The sequence below is a fragment of the Cavia porcellus genome, unplaced genomic scaffold, assembly GCF_034190915.1.
Source record: "Cavia porcellus strain 051 isolate PalLab524CR breed Dunkin Hartley unplaced genomic scaffold, mCavPor4.1 scaffold_21, whole genome shotgun sequence".
Classification (NCBI taxonomy): domain Eukaryota; kingdom Metazoa; phylum Chordata; class Mammalia; order Rodentia; family Caviidae; genus Cavia; species Cavia porcellus.
This window is the reverse complement of record NW_026947504.1, coordinates 59,055,661-59,075,153: the sequence shown is the minus strand read 5'-3', so window position 1 is coordinate 59,075,153 and position 19,493 is coordinate 59,055,661. Positions and strand designations below refer to the sequence as shown.

The 19,493-nt window shown below is 38.2% G+C and overlaps 1 protein-coding gene across 14 annotated transcripts in view; it reads left to right on the top strand.

Moving 5' to 3' along the window:
• The window catches only part of Enox1 (ecto-NOX disulfide-thiol exchanger 1), a 568,850-nt gene that overhangs the window by 312,200 nt on the left and 237,157 nt on the right, over positions 1–19,493 (top strand). For 2 of the 14 annotated variants that reach the window (XM_063232734.1, XM_063232735.1), the window contains exon 1: positions 15,619–15,770. The exons of 10 other annotated variants lie outside the window; for them this stretch is intronic. In XM_063232734.1, coding sequence (XP_063088804.1) covers positions 15,713–15,770 — 58 coding nt within the window. In that variant the 5' untranslated portion in view covers positions 15,619–15,712. Of the gene's footprint in view, positions 1–15,617; positions 15,771–19,493 lie in introns of those variants that run through there. 2 more of the 14 variants (XM_063232736.1, XM_063232733.1) reach the window with 2 other exon arrangements.

Below are 19,493 nucleotides of genomic sequence, written 5' to 3'. Positions count from 1 at the left end.
GCAGATGGGAAGGGGATCAAGAGATGGGGGGGGCGTGAAAAAGCGAGTTGAGACGTGTTGTATATATGCACCAACTGCACACAAAGAATCTAAGCATTGTACACTGTGGATGTATACTAACAAAAATAAACAAGTAGCACTTACAAGAAGCAGGCGCAGGAGGAAAGCTCCTATGGTTGAAGAAGGATCTCAGGACCTGGTCCTCACCCTCCTCTTTTCATCCCTGTAACTTTCCTCTCACTCCCAGGACCCCAAACTTCTTGGCATATTTTGAAAACAATACTGTCCCAAAGGATTAAGTGCAAATTCCTTGATGTGTCTTTTAGTGCCTCCATGTTCTCATCCTTACATAGCTTTTATGTTCCTAATCTGTTAACTCCTTGCCATTTTATTTATTTCCTTCACATATTCTGAAGACCGTGTCTTTGCTGAAGACAGCCATGGCCTTCTTGTTGATTGTGCAGGGACTGTTCTTTCAACTTGGAAGATCATTTTTTAACTTACCCTCAATATTTTCAGATAGCATCTTAGAATTTAGCTCAGCAGTGAGGCTTCTCTTGCAAAGCTCACAGGGGTGGAGCACATCTTGTGGTCTTTCCTACAGCAGCAAAGAGATCTGTTTATTACCAGCACACACACCTATATGCATGTATTTCTTTTATGCTATGGTTCACAGGTTCCTCAGGAAAAGATCCTTCATCTCCGTATCAAGCACAGTGTCTTGTACAGAGTAGGTATTCAATAGTTATCAAATGAATGAATGAGTGAACTTATGAATGAATTTACCAATCTGTTACTTCTTTCCCTTGTATAGCTTTTATTTGGATGTTTCAAAATAGCAAATTCAGTACTTAATAAGAAAGTTTTTCCCAGTTTGCTAACTTAAAAAGAAAAACATTGGCTTTAAGTAGTAGTCTTAATTGAGGTATATGTATAGAAGATACAGAGGATGGTTAGGATTTTTTCTTTCAAATGACACAGATCCTACATGTGTGTACTTTATACTAGATGAAACAAGTACTGTGGTGTTAGTTTTTCATTCTGCTGGCATTTGAAGTTGTCAGTAAAGCTAGCTGCATACATTTATCTTCATTAGCCATCCAAGGTGCTGCTTTCTGAGGCGAGCACCCCAGCTATTTTCAGGCATTTTAATTTGCCAATTATTCTACCCATGGCTAAAAACAGATAGTGATTAGTTTCACATTTTGCTCACTGGAAAGCTTAATATTCTTGTCACCTTACATTGAGTTTTAAATGTGCAAAGCACAGAGAATGTCAAACATGTTTCTTAGGGGTGGGGGTCGTGGGCATAACCTGAATTGTTTCTAGATACAGATATTAAAGGACCTGGTTGACTAATAAGAGAACAAGGTAATATGGCAAAAGTACATCAAGGAAAGTAGTATGAGTGTTGGAGGCAGGTAAAAAGCCTTACGTATTTCTTTTGTCTATTACAAAAGCACCATTTACTAGTGTGTGGAATCTGAGTGCTAGTTTGCTGGTTTAGATTACTACCATTTAGAAAAGAAAGAGAGAATGATATAATCCTTCTCAATAGCACTCAGTCTTAGTAATTTTCTTATTTGAGTATTCTAGGACAATACAGGTTACTCAAAACAGAAAGCAAAATGTATTCATTTTTATCATACTGAATTTTTGCTACCTTATATTTTAAAGAATTTCACTATGTCTAATGTTTTCTTTTCAGAGTTTTCATAGAAAGTAAAATGTTCCTTTTAGAAAAAAAAATCAAGACCATAGTTTTATCTGCTTTTTTCTCTTAATTGCCTGGGAATGAAGTTGACTCATTTATGGGGCTTAATTTAGTGCATTATTAGTTGAAAAGATTGTCATTCTAAGAAGACATCGGAAAATTTCAGGCATCCAGCATCCTAAACACAAACTTTGCTTGCTAGCCTCTTAAAGAATTTGTTTGCATATAATGTTGTTCACACCACTGATAAGAGAAAATGTATTTAATAACTACTCAGAATTAATATACTGTAGTATGCATGGCTGCCTAATTTAATTTATCTCTGATTAAGCCTATTATGTTTGAGATCACTTTACAGAAGAGATTTTTTTGCCAGCTGTAAGCGTATTTGAATTGTAATATAAGTTAATAATGTGTGAAATAACCAGTGGTGCCTACTTCTAAATGTTAATTTTGCCAACAGACTTCTCAAGATCATTCATTGGCATTAGTTAATATCTTGCATACCCAGATCATTCATTGACATTAGTTAATGCCAATGAGTATCTTGGATGAAGACCATGTATTGGAAAAAATGTGAAAATTAACTGTTCTGTAAGGTACAAACAAATGGAACAGTGATCCTTTAATTCTGAAATCCAAAGAAGCCATTATAAAAGTAATTTTAAAATCAATGATTGATTAGTCATATAACATGACATTCAAGGTAGCATATACCTCTTGAATGATTTTGTTCTAAATCTTTTCCTTCAGCATTAAATCATCATTTGAGCTGATAAGGTTGGGAGCTTAGGGATTTTTCAGGGATCCTGCCAGCATCTGCCTCACATCTGGTTGATCATATCTCCTCAATGGATCTAGTCCTGAGGGGAGGGGCCTTTCTGTGGTTGCCTGGGGACTTATTCTCTGCATGATAGACCATTCTCTGCATGACAGATAGACACTACGTTTATACTGAGCCAACTGTATATCATTAGCTATCCTAATTCTTCTTTTTAGTGTCTTTTAAGTGGTTATCATCAAAAAAGTTAGTGGGCTAAATATGGTCCCTGGCTTAGCAGCTGATTTATAGTTTGCATTGCTCAGAATGTAACTTTATTATGAGTATGCATATTGAAATTTAATTATCTGATTACTTTTTATCCTCAAACTGCCTTATCCTCTCTATAATACCTTGTTGAGTCCCCTAATAATTGTACTTCTACCCTGGCTTTCATCCCACTTACTAATTGCAGATTTCCTAAGTACCCCAGGGCATGGTCACTGGTTCTTTGAGCTTACCTCTATAATTTGGTCACTTTCATATACTCTACCATAGGTCTCTAAAGACAGAGATCTTGAGTTTTAAATCTCCATGGCTTCACAATGTGTAGTACAATTTCTTGTTTAAAAAAGTAGTATCAGTATATGCTGATGATCAGAATATATCAGAATGGAGATATGATAGGAGAACCTTACACAGCACAAACCGTGTGAATAAATACACACAAATGGGTGAAAAGGCAGTTTGTGGTTTCTCACTTGCTTCAAACGTAAACTGGAAACTTGCATTCAATATTTTAAAGTAAGAAGTTAACAAGGTATATTTCTCCTTACTTTGAATAGCTTTTGCTAGATCCACAGTTTGAATCTCAATGGATATAGATACAGCTAGCGACTTCCAACATACCTGCTACTGACAAGGACTCATTTTCAGGTCTGTTAAGTCAGGGAGTTATATTGTTTTTCAACAGCTAGTAAGAACTCAGAACTGAGTTTCAGTGGTATAAAGAAAACTCAAAGGTCATTAAATCCACTCATCCATCTGGTGTTTGATTGCATTCTATAGCCAGTTAGCAATGAGAGAAGAGGACTTCCAATAAGGGGATTGAAGTAACAACTCTCTGATAGTGGTATCCATGCTACATTCTTCTCTCAAGTTGCCACCTAAAGTGATCTCTGTCTCAATTTTCAGGGACTGTCCCAATTTTAACACAAAATTCCTACATAGTGGGACATTCCTCAGTGCTGGACAAATCAGGACCATTGTTTACCCCACTGCCAACACATTTGTTTTGGGTAATATTCTAGAGTTGTTAATTTAATACATTTCTTTTTGAGGAGAAGGGAAATTGTGTTTTGGGGGGCATACTTTTTAAATGAAAAGATATAAATAATTCGAACACTTTAAAAATTTAATAGTCTCAAAGGAAAAGAAACCTACCAAGGGACAAAGGGAAAATATTGGGCTAAATACGATCCCTTGCTCAGCAGTTGATATATAGTTTGCAATGCTCAGAATGTAAACTTTGTTATGTGTATGCATATTTAAATTTTCATAGTTTCTGAAGTTTTCATAGTTTTATAACTTTTCATAGTTTCTGCAGTTAAAGTGAAGGAGAGCATTACGACAGTAAAAGAATATCAGAATATTCATTCACTTTTACCTCTGTTACATAGATTAAGAATTTTTTTATTATAAAAAGGTATTAAGAGATAAGTGCCATGTAATCTGCTAAACTATAAATTCCTTGAGAATACTTTTACAAATGAAAAAAGTCTTACTGGAAATTGCATAGAAAGTTACTGACACCTACATCTTTTTCTGGCAGGATCTTTAAAGCCTTTTTTCTGCTATAAATCTTTTTTTCCCCCAGAAACATTTAGCACAGTTCCTTCCTTTTATATAAAAGAAAATGTTGATAGATTGATAAGAAAAGTGAAAGTATTTCACTAACAAAAATAAGTCTAACAGCTTAATATATAATAGCAGAATGAAAAATCTTTCATCACAAATTTCCATTAGAGTTGTACTCTGATGTCATAGAATAGACCTGCAACCTAAAGATTAATTTATCCTACAGTTATTTCTGTTTAGGTCACATTGATCACTGAGCATACAGTCTGATTGCTACATGATTGATTCATTTCATTCATTGATTGCCAAAATTGCCAGATGTGTCCCAGCAATGTCACTGTCTTCCTAACCAAATCAAATCAACTATGCAGCAGTTCAGCCAATGGTTTTGTGTTCAGTTGTCCTAGATATGGATGGTGATATGCAGAGATGTGATATTTATACTTGGAAATACATAGTTTCGTTAAACTCAAGATAAATTTTTCTTGTACTCTAAATTACATGCTACTATAAGAGGAAGCATCAATAAAATGTTTTAATGTTTTCCCTTTCTTAATGAAAACATTTAGCTACAGTTGTAAATGCACAGAAACATGTTATAATGGGAAGTATCAAGGTAATTCATGCAGTCTCTTCTATAGTATATTAATAATTACTACCTGAAAAGGCTAGAGAGGGATTTATAAATAAATTTGTGTAATGCTAGATAAAACAAAATCAAATGGATTTTGTTTAAGCATTCACAAATATTTAATTAAATGGAAATATTAATACTAAATTTAATATTAAATTAAATTTGTATTAACAAATACAAATTAAGTAGATTTTACCTTAAGTATTCCAAAATGTACCATGGATCTTCCAGAATGAGAGAGGAATGCGTGAGATGTGCAAGGCAGGCTTGAAAATTGTCTAAACTCTAGCTCTTTTTTTATGACTGTTTGGAAGTACTTCATCAACCTTTTCATTTTGTAGTTATATTGGATCGAGAAAGGTTAAGAATCCAACCCAGAATCAAATGCTTTCTTAAATTCTTGGTTGAGGTGGCTGTCACCACTTCCTTTCATGTTGCTCTCAATTGCCTATATAAGTTGCCCCCATCACTCTTCAGTGACTGGCTGACAAATGGCTTCCAGGTGACCAGCTGACCAGGGATGTGATTCCTAAAACTGAAATGAAAAACTCCTCCTTCTCTTTCTTCCTTTCTGTGTTTAACAAATTGATATGCCTGTCACCATGTATTGATTATTGGTCCAAACTTCTGAAGGCAAGAGAATAGTGGCATCCTGTAAAAATAAATATATCAACTTCACTTTGTCTGATGCGCCCTACAAGATAAGAGATAATTAAGACGATTTGGGCAATATTTTTCCTGAAAGTAGTTTTTAGATAGTTAGTAGTTGATTTGGGTAATGCATACAGTTCTCTGAGTAAACAAACTAAGCCAGAATAAAATATATAAGAACAACATAGTTATGAAGTAAAATTAGAAGAATAGGAATTGCCAGATTAGACTGAGCACATGCTTTTGTATTTGAGAACTCTCACAAAAATTATAGAAAAGTATTTTTTAAAGATTTATAAAGCAGAGACACAGCAAGTGAGGAGAAGAAACAGGAGATGCTAATAAACAAGAGATGTCAGCCAGTTTCAAGAGGGCAGCATAGTGTTTGAGGAGCGGTTGCTGGATACAGGGAAAGAAATAAGCCTACTGATCCATACTTTAGGACAGTGTTAGAGGCTTGGCTGGGTGGAAGGGGCAAGACTGGGAAAGACGTAGCTGTTTGCAGATAGTTACAGAGCAAAGAATAATAGTGAGCATGGTGAATGACATAGTTAGACCCTGCACCCTTTTCTTCCACCTTCCATCGTCCCTTCTTGAGGGCTTTAGTGATAGTCTGAGATGCATGGATCATACATGCTCTGAACTCAGGGACAAGACCCAGGGGATAGGTGAAGCTCCACAGAAAGAAGAGGTGTTTCTCCCAGGCTGTTCCCCAACAAGGCCACCAACCACCTACAGCCAGCTTAGTTACTTTTTACTCATCCCTGAGACAAAATACCTGATGCCCAAAGTTGGGAAAGGAAAGGTTTATTTCTTACAGTTTTTGGAGGTTTCAGTCCATACTCAGTTGGCTCCAAGGCAGGGTGGCATGGCAGGGCTGCAGTTCATGGTGGCTGCAAACAGGAAGTGGAAACTGGCAAGAGAAAAAGAGAGACACGCCTTTTCCTGCCATTATATCACATCCTGGCTCCACCCCTAGGGTGGGTGTAGCACTCATATCCCAATCCAAGTGTTAGACAATGAACCAATCACAAATGCATAATGCAAAGGCATGAGGCTTGGGGGCCACTGACATAAACCATGACATTCCATCTCTGGCCCCCAAAGACTCATGCACATCCTTTATGCAAAAGACATTTAGTCCATCTCCAAGAGTTGCCAAAGTCCTAACATCTTCAGCATTGCTGAGAAGTCCAAATCCCAATATCTATGACAATATCTCTTCCAATATCTATGACAAACTCTTAACTGTAAGCCCCTGTACAAATGAAACAAGGTTAAACATTTCTGAAATGCAAAGGCACAAGACAAACATTACCATTCCAAAAGTTACAAACAGGGGAATATAAAGCATTGGAAACAAAGCAAGTCCAACATCCAGCAGGGTGAACATTAAGTCCTAGAGTTCCATGCTCAGCATTTGAAGCAATCTGATTGCAAACTCCAAAAGGCTTGGGTGATCCTACCTCCATTGCATTTCCAGTTATTTCAGCTCCCGCAGCTTCTCTCTTAAACCCTCTCTGCTTGGTTTTTTGCAGCTTTCCTTGAATGTTCGACATTCCTGGCTTTTCCAAACTTTTGGAATCTCCACTACACCTTTGGCTTCACCCTTACATCTTTACATATTGCCCTCTCAGGGCCACACTGCTTGGCCTCCCAGATTCTTTGCAATTGAGATGGAAGCTGCCTTGCCCTCAGAATTTGTGCATTTTCCTTGCACCTAAACTCAGCATCATGTGGATGCCACCAAGGTTTGCTGCCAGGTGGAGCAGTAGCCAGGCTTTTCTTCCTCTTGGCTGTAGGGGTCTAGTGCCTGGATTGCTGGGCTGTGTTTACCTGATTGTGAGGAAAAGCTTCTCTATGTTGCCGCCATTCTGGAACCTCAGGTGGCTTCTTTTGCCATTGGAGCATGGTACTCTGAAGCTTCTCCTCCAGGAAATTATTTCACTTTTGCAGTTTTGAGACTGCAAAGAATGGAGACCCACTGCTTCCCGAGATGCCCCCTGGCCATCTTTCTTATTTCTCTGTTCCTTCTCAGCAATCAAAGTCTCAGCTCTATCTTTACAATCCACAGCTTTACTGGGGTTTTCCTTCTGGCCAAACTCACAGCATTTTAAATTATCCTACTGACCTCTTTGCTCTTGATTTGCAACATATGTCTGGCTAAAAGCCCCCCAAAATAGCCATGCCACAGCCTCAACATTTGACTGTCTTGAAATTTCCTTTGCCAGATTAATCAGTCCATCGCTCTTAATCTCGGTCACAGGCAAAGTCTCTGGGCATGAGCAAAATGCAGAAAAACTTCCTGCCAAACCATAACACACATCCTGTGGAGTCCAACAACCAATACAGTCCTTCCCAGCAGAAACTTCTCAAGCCTAGTCTTTACTATCAGGCTTTCTATCAGCCTTCTAGTCTCCTGAGCTCTGACCAGAATCTCCTCTGCAGAACAGCCTATGCATCCAGCACTATGCATCCAGACAACATGTCCGAACCCTCCCAAACTCTGCCCACAAGCCATTTCCAAAGCCACTCGAAAAACATGGTCAGGTATAGTCATAGCAACAACCACACTCCTTGGTACCAAATTTTATCTTGGTTACTTTTTACTGGTCACTGAGACAAAATACCTGATGTCCAAAGTTGGGAAAGGAAAGGTTTATTTCTTACAGTTTTTGGATGTTTTAGTCCATACGCAGGTTCAAGGCAGGGCAGCTTGGTGGGGCCGCAGTTCATGGTGGCTGCAAACAATGAGGCAGAAACTGACAAGAGAGAGAGACACACACACACCTTCATCCTGCCATTACATCACGTCCTGGCTCCACCCATAGGCTGGTGTAGCACTCATACCCCAATCCAAGTGTTTAACAATGAACCAATCACAAATGCATAATGCAAAGGCCTGAGGCTTGAGGGCCACTGACATAAACCATGACCATCTCCTAGACAGAAATTTGAAGAACCTTATCTGGAATAAATGAATAGGCCAAAGAAATGACTTGACTGGCATTTGGCATCGCTACTGAATGATTAGATTTCCAGCCCAGTTACTTTACCAGGAGGTCCACTAGGTAATAACTATACCCTGCCCCTCTTCAAAATTTTCTTTGGAAACTAGGCTCAAGGTCCCTAACTATAAATGAATTTAATACCTTATATATTTAATTTTATATTTTTTTACATACAGATATGTGAATCTCATGAATGTAAATGAATAAGGAAGGGTCACTCTTATTTGAGGGTAGCCCTCAAAACAAAATATAGAATAAACTATAGTGACCAAAACAGAGGTAAGAGAGATGATAGGAGAACTCAGAGAAAACAGAAATTTCATAAACCAAAAGAAAGGCTTTGTGAAACCTATAATTTCTTCAACAAGAAGACGGACACAATTACATTCATGAAATAAAAAGAATGTTCTGTAGAAAAGAAACAAAAAATAAGGATTTTTTTTCTTTGTTTTTTTATTTCGTTTTAGAGATGGGGGTCTCACTAGGTTACCCAGGCTGGTCTTAAAGTTGTGGGCTCAAGTGATCCTACCACCAGAGCCTCCCAGCTAGCTGAAAGCATAGGTGTGTGTCACTGTAGCTGCATATGAAGATTTTTAAAAATTTAAGAACCATTCAGAATTGTAGAAGATAAACTCAAGTGAACATTCTGGAAAGTAGAATAATAGACACAATGGCAGGTGGGGTACAGTGGAGGGCAGAAAACCTATGATATTCAGCATTCTATCAGAGGAGTTCTGGAAAGAGAAAAATGTAAAAAGAGCAGTGTCAAAAAACAGTAAAAGAAGAAATTCCAAAGAGAACATTTCCACAGTTAGTAGGACCAACACAAAGGATAAGAAAAGATCTACATTAGGGTTCTTTTACTATGAGATTTCAGAACTCCCAGATTAAAGAGAAGGTCCCCAAATCTTTGAAAAACCAAACAAATCACATGTAAAAGATCAAGAATATCAACAGTGTGAGACTTCTGGACTCCAAATCTAAACAATGTGAGAGAAAATCCTATCTTATCTTTGAATTCAATCATAAGCTTAGCTAGCAGGAGTAGAAGTAAGACATTTTGAGACACAGAAATTCTCAGCAAATGTAACTTCCCTGTGCCTTTTCTCAGGAAGCTACTAAAGAATGTTCTTTACTATCCACAAAAATAAGTTACAAATCAAGAAAGAAGAAACCATAGCATCTGAGAAATGGGGACTCCGACACAGGAGTGGTACAGGTTATTTTATACGATGTTATTGAAAAGAATCCCCAAGACAACAGATGGGCAGCTGCCTTGGAGAACTGCCAAACCAGTCAGGAGAGGAGGTTCTTCGAGAGAAAGCAGATCTCATGAATACACTGGTTGGGCACAGTGTGTCAAAATGGTTTTAACAGAGGTTTGCATTTCCTTTGGCTAGTTTAGAAACAATCTTATGATAAAGTAAGCCAAAATAGAAAGAAAGAAGGCAAGAAAGGAAGAAACAGAAAAAAAAGAAAAGACTCACAGGTAACACTTGTAAAAACAAGATATTAAACAAGATCAGAAGTATTCTCTTACATTGCTTGGCTCAAGAGTGAGCAAGATGGGGCTGGGGATTTAGCTCAGTGGCATAAGCACCTGCCTTGCAAGCAGGCGGTCGTGAGTTTGATTCCCGGTACCAATAAAAAAAAAAAAAAAAGAGCAAGATTGTGTGATTATAATGATGTAAATGGAGAACATTGGTTTAATCCCAAATTGGTCTTTAACGCTCTGGGAAAATGGGGGGAGAAAGCTTGTTGGGAGGTGTCAATGGTAGAAAAGCTTTAAATTTTCCTTATTTTGCAAGTTAGTAAGACTTTAGATAATATGTAAAAATTATAACTTAAGAATTACTAGTAAACACACAGTATTTAAATATGGGAAAACAAATGTGTTAAAAGTTGCAAGTTGTAAGTCTCTCCCCTTGGAGGAGAGTAGGTTAGAGTTGCTGGACAGTAAATCTTTCTATGTCAGGCAAGGCTATTAACCAAACTGAGAAACATTGATAGTCAAAATCCTTACCTGTATAGATGATTGATTACTTACTAGGTAAATAAATACCTTTCATAACAAGAGAAAAATAGGAGAAAAAAGCAATGTCTTTGAGAAACATAAAAGGTTGGTGGGAAGCAGGAGTTTTTATTGTAGGCCTTATAATATCATTTGCCTTGTTTAAAAAAAAACTATGGTCATATACTACTTTGATAAATGCTATTGCTTTTTAAAATTACTGGAATCAGAAATAAAAGTAGTCAAACCAAAGTGTACATCACTGACCCCTACGAAGGTGCCCCTTCGCCACCTTCCAACCCTTGAACACTTCTCCATCATTCTGATTCTCAGCTCAGCCTTCTCTCTGAGGGATCTGTGAGGGTCTCCAAATGACAGTATCTTTACCCTTCGTTTAATTCCTATTGTATTGCCTTTGCCAACACTGATGGCTTCGATTCACAGTTGTTTTTTTTTTACTTGCCCTATTTTTATGAAAATTCAGGAGGACCGGGCAGAAACTATATTGAACTATTATTTATTACTTTTGCAGTGCCTGGCAGAGTACTGGCAAATTGCAGGTACTGCCTCAGATATTAATTAAATGAATAAACTAATCTGTCATTAAATCTGAAATCTGTTTAGTCATATGGCCCAGTGCTAAACATCTGTATCTGCATAAATAAATATCACCAGAAAGTAAAGATTCTTTTGTTTATGTTTTAAGGAAGCTTGTGTGTTTTCCTTCTAAGGAAACAGATCATGCACAGAGCCCAGAGGATAACCCATTCTAGAAAAATTTTGCTTATGCATCCTTTGTGAGGAGCATGGAACATGTGTCAGTTTAAAGGCCGGCATTTTTACTTAACTGTGTAGGAGTGAGGGCACCCTGGCACTGAGCAAAATGATGCATGTGAGTGTCACCTAGACCTCCAGGTGGAGAAGCCCTAGGCATCACCTTGAATGTGGTGGAGAGTACAATGTGGTAGGACAAGGAAAATCTTCTCCTGAGGCCACACACTATATAAAAAGAGGTTGTGTACAAGTTCTCAGTGTTATAACAAGGTCAACTGATGTAAAGAGTAGCCCAGTAAGAGCTTCAATTTATAGCTTTTCTCGGTGAATTTAGGTCCTTTCTGTTTAACCAGGCTTGTGTACTACAAACCCTGTTAGCTCTTGATAACCACTTAAATGGTCACCTGACAAACTATAACAGGATTAATCTCAAACATCCATTGTGAAAATAACAAAATTCCCGTTACTGTTTAGTGTATTAGAGCAGTCAAATACCGTGAATCCTTTAAAAGGATGAGTAAAGCCAAGCCCTGGCGTGGTGAGCCTTTAGTGCATACTGGTTAAGGAAAAAAGAGTGGAGAGAAGATGACCTCTTTCATGACTTTACTCAGATACTAAATTTTCTTAACTGCTGTTTATAATTGCAAAAATCTCCTCTTCTCCCCTGCGTTTTGCCCTATTAATATTTATCCCTACCCCTATATGATGTAGTGTTTAATATACCTGTTTGCTTATGATCTGTATGCCTTACTGGAATGTAAGGAGTGTAAGGGATTTTGCCTGTTTTATTTTAAAGAAAGTAAAAGCAAGCAAAATAAAACAGAACAAAGCCAATCAAAACAAACCAGTGTAAATGACACAGGACATGAAAAAGATATGAAATCAACAGTGGTTACCATAATGCCTCTTGTCTTCAAAATAACTATAGATACCATCAGGCACAGTAAAAATCAAACAAAACAGGACAGAATGGAGCCAATAAAAAAAAAAAACAATGACTGCACTAAAGGACTTCAAAATAAGACAATAGTGAATCCAAAATGACTACCATAATATATTTTGCTATCTTTGAAATAGCTGCCCATGCCGCAGGCTATAACAAAAGCAGAATAAAGTCCAACCCAACCAAACAATGAAAATGACACAGGACTTCAAAACAAGATAATAGGAAATTAACAATGGCAACCACTTTCAGAAGGAGACACATATATGACACATTGTGTACCATGATCCTATGAATAGACGATCAAACCACGGGCCCTACTGCCAAGTCAGTAAAACACCAAACACCACAAGCATCAAATTGCATTTCACCTCAGTAGCTGTGACTGCAGTCTGTTTCTCCAGATCTGCCAGTTGCTTGCGGGGAGGGGATGGGGTGAGTTGGCTCTTCTTGTTTTCTAGCCCATGTGCCAGAAGGGGCTGGGGTCTGGCTGACCCCTCAGCAGCAGTGACCCATGCATGGTGCTGGTTTGCAGGGAGGGCTTGCTTCTTGTTGACTTCTTGTTCTCTTCCCCCCACAGTCTATGAATCTTGTCTGTTTTATTTACTGCTTTTCCCCCAGCTCCTTGGGGTGACTGAGTGAATTAATTTGCATGATGTTTTTGTTTGCATAGAATAGTTCTGGAAGGCTGCCCAAACCTAAGGTAGTTATCTCTGAGCAGTAGAACCCTGGGACTAGAGGCATGTTGGAGGGAGCCTCTTACTTTGTATATATTAACACGTGTGTGTATCGGTGTTTAAAAGAAAGCATTAGTTCAACAGGGAATTCCATTGAAAGTGCTTTGGGAATCGCTTTGTTAAACCATCATTTTTTTCATCAGCCACTGAGTTTCTGAGATAATGAAAATCATTCTGCATTTCCCTGTTTTCTGTTGTAAAATGGGTCACTATTCAAGTCTCTGAATTTAATATTTTATGAATCCTTTACCAACAGAGACCTTTTGTTTTCCATCAGAATGTACATCTATACTTACTTTATGACAGAAGAAAAATGGATTTTTAGGCCAGAAATACTTACATCTTACAACTTTTAGTTTGTGACCTGTGCCACTTAACTACTCGGAGGCTCCATGTCCTTATTTATGTAACTGGAATAAAAATTCCAATGAGCAAAGGATGTTATTCAAGGTAAACAAGCTCTAACATGTACTCTCAGTGCCTCTCAGTGGCTGGCTCAAAAAGGCTTAATAAACAATTTGTCTTCTTGCAGAAGGTGGCCAGAGAGAAGACTCTTGCTGGTATTTGATCACTAATTTTTCAGAGAGCAGCCCCAGCTTCACCAGAAATTTGTTTAGAAATGCAGTCTCAACTTCTGCCTGGTATAATGAATGAGAATCTGCATTTTGCAAAATACCGTGCCAAAGTGATCCCTACCCATGGTGAAGTTTTAAGAAATAATCTTTATCACTCTTACAGTGATATTTCAGATGAACATGTATTAATTGTGGTATTTTAAATTTTGTTTATTTGATGATTTTTGCACATCACACTACCTTGAGAACTTGAGGAAGTATTGGCCCTCCTAGGATTAACTAATTGCTGTTGATAGCAAACAACTTGCTGGTGACTTTACCTTTGGTATGAAAACCAGATAATTCCTGGCTTTGCTTCTTTATATCAGCCTCCTGCAACCTAGAACTGTGTCTTTTTGCCCTTAATTACCACAGGGACAGGTATTGGAGGTACTTTTGTACTTTCAAACCTGCTGAAATTATTTGAGCCAGCCAATCCTAAACCTATTTCCTGGCTTTACCCATTCTTTGCTAGAAAAAGCACAATGAAGTCTTTGTCTACATTTTCCCCTCACTTCTTTTACTGACCAAACCTAGTACCTCTCCTGGATGAATGGATGAATTATAGGTCCCTTCCTCTTGGGAACTGTAGGTAACAAACAACAGTACCTGCTTGATGGCCAGGCATCTTCTGATCTGTTGACTTCATCATACCTGAAGAAAATCTAAATCCCTGGTATATTATAAAGTAAGGCTGCCATGTCAAATCTTTGGCTGAACATACCCTGCTGCCCTCCTCAACCCCTTTATCTTGCAAATTTTAGGTTCATTTTGAGCGGTCTGAGCTTTCTCTGTAGAGTCAGATGTCCTGCTAGGACACTACTAACAGGCTGAAATGCTAGGAGAATGCTAAGCCCACTTAATCATTTAAACTTACTTTTAAATAAAGATGATCAAAGATCTAAGGCTGTAAATCTGATTAATGTGGTATGACTGTGTTGAATGCCAATAATACTCCTTAAGCACAAGCTTTGAACACTTCACAAAACTGTTAGTACAAATGATTAAGACTTCTAAGATATTGGAACCATTTGAATTGAAACACACAATCTTATTTACAGTGTTCTCAGATGTTGAGGAACAAATGAAAACTTGCTATCCACACCCATTTATTTTTTTCTTGGGCTTCTTAATGTAGTGTATATAGAAATAAATAGAAATAACTCCTGCCTGTGAACAGCTATTTTGTTACCAAACAGCTTCCCTTTCTACACTGCCACTTCACCCTTCTGTTTTGCAAAGAATCTTGACACTGGGAGCTGAGTTAGCCAATACTGAGGTTACACAAACAAATATTAAAGAAACATAAAAATAAACTTTTTTCTGTGACTCAAGGAGGAAACAGTGGAGAGAAGCTACTTCAGAAATATTCCATGTTTGCTTATAAAAGTTCTTTTATAGTTTTATTAAGAAATTAAAACATGGTTAGCAGCTTTAGATTAGAAATATCAGAAAAGGAAATTTTCCATGATTTCTTTTATCACCATTAGTTTAGTTCCCATAAAAAATAAAGCCAATTATTATGACCATGAAAAGAAAACTCAGGCAGCAGATACCAGGCCCTATCAGATTCTACACTGCTGCCTGCATAAGATTCAAAATTTGGCTTGTAGTCTGTAAAATGACATCACCTGAAAGTGTAGGCTTGTTTCTAGCAGGTATTTTGTTTGATTGCTCCCTGACCCTTTTTGGAGAAACCTAATTTGCCCAGGGGAATCTGGCAGTGGAAACGCATGTTTGCATCTGCTTAGGGAAATGTGTTTGAAATAGTGACTTATTTGAAACTGAGGAAAGAATGGAATGAAATGGGTACATGAGCCAGTTTGAGCAGGCAGAGAACAACTCTGTGCCTAACTCTTATAAAAGAGACTCTCTGCAGTTTGTTGAGTCTGAATCAGGGAAGACCCATCTCCTTTCAACAAACATTGTCTGTAGACTCTGTGCACAATTTTGCTCCAACAAATGCCCTAACGCAAGCCACCTCCAGTTCTACTTACACATCTAAAATGGTGAGAATTTCAAGATTCAGCCCTGCAGACGCCTTTGTAGGAACTGCTCTCCAAGGTATGTGCCTGTTTTAAACTCAGTCATGTCTATTAGATGGCTGCACAGGGCTTGCTGGTAGTGATGCAGCTGAGTTACAGTGCTTTCTTGGTTGTCAGGAGAATTGATGAGTATGTCAATGCCTGGTGGCCCAAAGAGAGGGCTTGACTCAGCCTCTTTCTCACTGACTGCACTAAAAATGAGCCAGTAGTCAAAAGTAGAGAACTGATGTCTCCTCTGGAAGAATGAAGAATGAGTTGAAGCAAATACAAGAAAGTAGAGTCCTACCGCTGCATGACTCTTCTCTGCTGCTCTGTTCTCTCTTTCTCCTGATTTTTCTTTTCCTCCTGACTTTCCTGCCAATGAAATATGTGTATAGTTCATTTGTTTATCATCCGAGTTTTAAAGCTTGTCACTGTGAACTGGCAAAATGACAACAAGAAGGCACTTAAATTTTAAACCCTGTGGTTAGACTATTTAATGTCTTAATCTATCTTGGCTACTTAGTAAAAATGAAAGATATTTTTAAAAAAAGAAAAAAGAAACCATTTACCATATTTAAGTTAGCAAAGTTAGGCAAAAAACAATCATTTTTAGGTACAGTAGTAATGAGAGTTTACTTTTAATTTAAATCTATCTTTGCACAATTAGCAACTTATTAATCGACCTTTCCTTCTGAGACTGCAAGCAATTGCCTGTTCCCACTAATAAGAGAACATGTTTTACAAGGCTCATGTTGATTAATTGACAAATGCTGATAAAATCAAAGCAGTGCTAAAATATAGTACACCGACTACAGCATAAATTACATTTGTTCAATAATGTTTCAAGTAGCTATACATTTATGGTTTACCTTTCAATAAATATTACTGTCTTAATTGAAACATCCATTGTGCAAATTTATCTCTGAGGATGACTTTCAGGAACCACAGCTGGAACCAAACATTTCTATATCTATGGTTTTTAATTCAAGTAAAAGCATTGATTGCCACAGATATTTTAAGGATTGATACTCTACATTTTTGGTGAAATCACATATATTTTAATACAATACTTTGAAAATCACATTCCCTTGATTGACCTTAGTATTCCCTGCATTTATGACAGCTTCAACTACATAAAATGAATGAACAAATGAACAAGCAAACAAACGAATGAATGTCTAAACAAATAGCCTTACACAACTCACTAAGATCACTGTACTTTTAATCCATTAGTGTCCAGCTGTGATGGCAGCTGTAATGGGCACCATGGCAAGACCTATAGCTGGCCATTTTATGCTCATGTGCATTTTACTTGTGGGAGACTCTTGGCTGGCACCAGATTCCCACTTTAATGTATGAATAGCCATGTACAAGGGAGTCTGCATTATGAGCCAAATCTAAAGGACTCAGACAGATGCATAAGAGCTGGCTGGATGGAAAAGGACACTAGAGACTACCCAGTAGGATTCCCATCCTCTTCTGTTGTTGACCACACTCTGTAGTAGAGTCCCACATTCTAGTGCTGTAAAATACCATGGCATGTAGTTTTCAGGGTCCAAGAAATTTCTTTCTCATTCACAATATTGAGGGTTGAAAACAAGTCTTATATAGACAAATGTTATATCGCTGAGCTATATCTGCAGTTCTTTTTATTTTTATCTTTAGACAGGATTTCATTAAGTTGCCCAGGTTTGTCTTGCATGTGCAATCCTCTTGCCTTGACTTCATGAGTACCTGGGTTATAGGAATATATCACCATGCTTAGATAATTTCTTAGTTTTATTTGAAACAGTTTCTTTATCCTGAATGAGCTTGTATTATTCTATCCTATCTCAAAATATTTTCAATTTATTTAAAAGATATTTAATACTTTGTTCAAGATTATTGTAGTTTACAGACCTGGATTGACAGTGAGGTTTGACCAGAGGGCTGAGCAGAGACCATTTTGTTAAACCTATATAGCCCTCAGCATGGACATGAAGATCATTAAATAGGACTATAAGACATACTATAAGGAATGTAAGATTCAAGAGATACAATAAATTTGGGACAGGTGAGAACTAAGCCAATTTGGGTATGTGGATCACAGTCAAGGCAGATTTATACTGGCCAACCAAGGCTGAAAAACAGACAGAAGTTGGATGGGGCTAGTAAGTTACCACTTACTTAATTACAAGTGATTGACTAGAAGGTAAGGACAGAAGGAGGCCTAATGATGGAAATCACCAAAAGGCAACTAGTTAGAAAAGATCAGTGAAGGTTAACAAGTTGTTATAGCAGGTATCCCTGACAACCTTTTGGCATCCATAAAGACAAAGAGCTGCAGGGAAGGGCTCAACCAGGAAAAGACTCTAACATTGAAAACAGAGACAGTCCCTAGCCAGTAAGAACTCAGGCTACAAGAAGTACATTGTGCATCTAGTACTCTGGGCCACAGAATCTGAGCAGAACTGGCAGTGGGATGCAGGATTTCTGAGTTGGGGTTCATTTTGTTCTCTCATCCCAGACATCATTAAAGACAGCCCTGGCACACAGTAAATGCTCCACAAATACTCCACCAAACTAACTGGGGTCCTGGGAGGGAGGCAGGTTCTACAATGAGACAATTTTTATATTGCAATATAAAATGTTTAAGTTGTATGACCTTTAAAAGAAAACAGATAAAAGCACATGACAGACATGCAAGAAACTGATTTTTGTGATGTCTGCATTGTCCTAGGATCTACATCAGTTTCCTCCCTTAGTTTCTCTCTGTGAGGTGACAGGAGGTGAGAAGAGGACCAAGCTGGTGTGGGACCTAGAAGGCCCTCGGCGTGTGTGGTCAGCTGTTGACCAGATGGAGATGTTGTTAGAGAAGAAAGAGTTGCAAAGTCGGGGTGGAGTGATTAAAAACCTGCTGAGGTTTGTTTCTGCCAGAATCTCAGTGAGGTGCCTGCACTTGACCTTGGGGCCTTACCCAGAGTCTCTTCTTATCCCCAGTCAGGAAGACGCTGTCCCTGACCTCCATGCTGAGCCTCAGAAGGTTCTTTAGTGTTTGTGATGACAGCTGCCAGCAAAACTGACAGGAAAGATTATCCCGTGGAACCTTGATAAAAGTCCTGTTGTACTGGTGTTGCCCATTACACATGAAAGTTATGAAACATGGTCTTTTTTTTTAAAAATCATACTTCCCCAAGTTGGGTCAGTGGGAAATAATAGATCTCTTGACTCCTGTATGCTGCCCACCTGCCTTCCTGAGCCTGAAGCCAGGAGCAGCCTGCATTGGCATTCCTCACTCTGCTCTCTAGGACCGTGTTCCCTGTTTTGACACTAGATGGGGCATTGTTGTTATGACAGTGACTCTTAAAAACCTAATATACAAAATCCAAAGGAGGAAAACATCTCCTTAGAATCTGAGAAAATTGCAGCAGAAAACAGCTGTGACTTGTGTCTGATCCAAAGCTTTATTTTCCATTTTCACCTAAGAAACTGTGACCAGCCCAAGTTCACCCTGAATCAGTTACAGACCCAGAACTGGAAGCAGGACTCAACTCTGTTGAGCTCAGAACAATCCTGTCCCTGCCTCAAGGCTGCACACCTGGCAGGAACAAGTGCAGTGACCTGGGGGTCCAAAGAGTGATCTTCTTTAGTCGATAGAGTGATAAATGCGTTGCCTCTTCAATGGTGTCCTCCTAGGTACATTCTTCCTACAATTTGTTCTATAGATAGATTTCTTGGAGGAAAGTAAAACTCAGCAAACTGAAGCCCTTCGTTTTTTAAT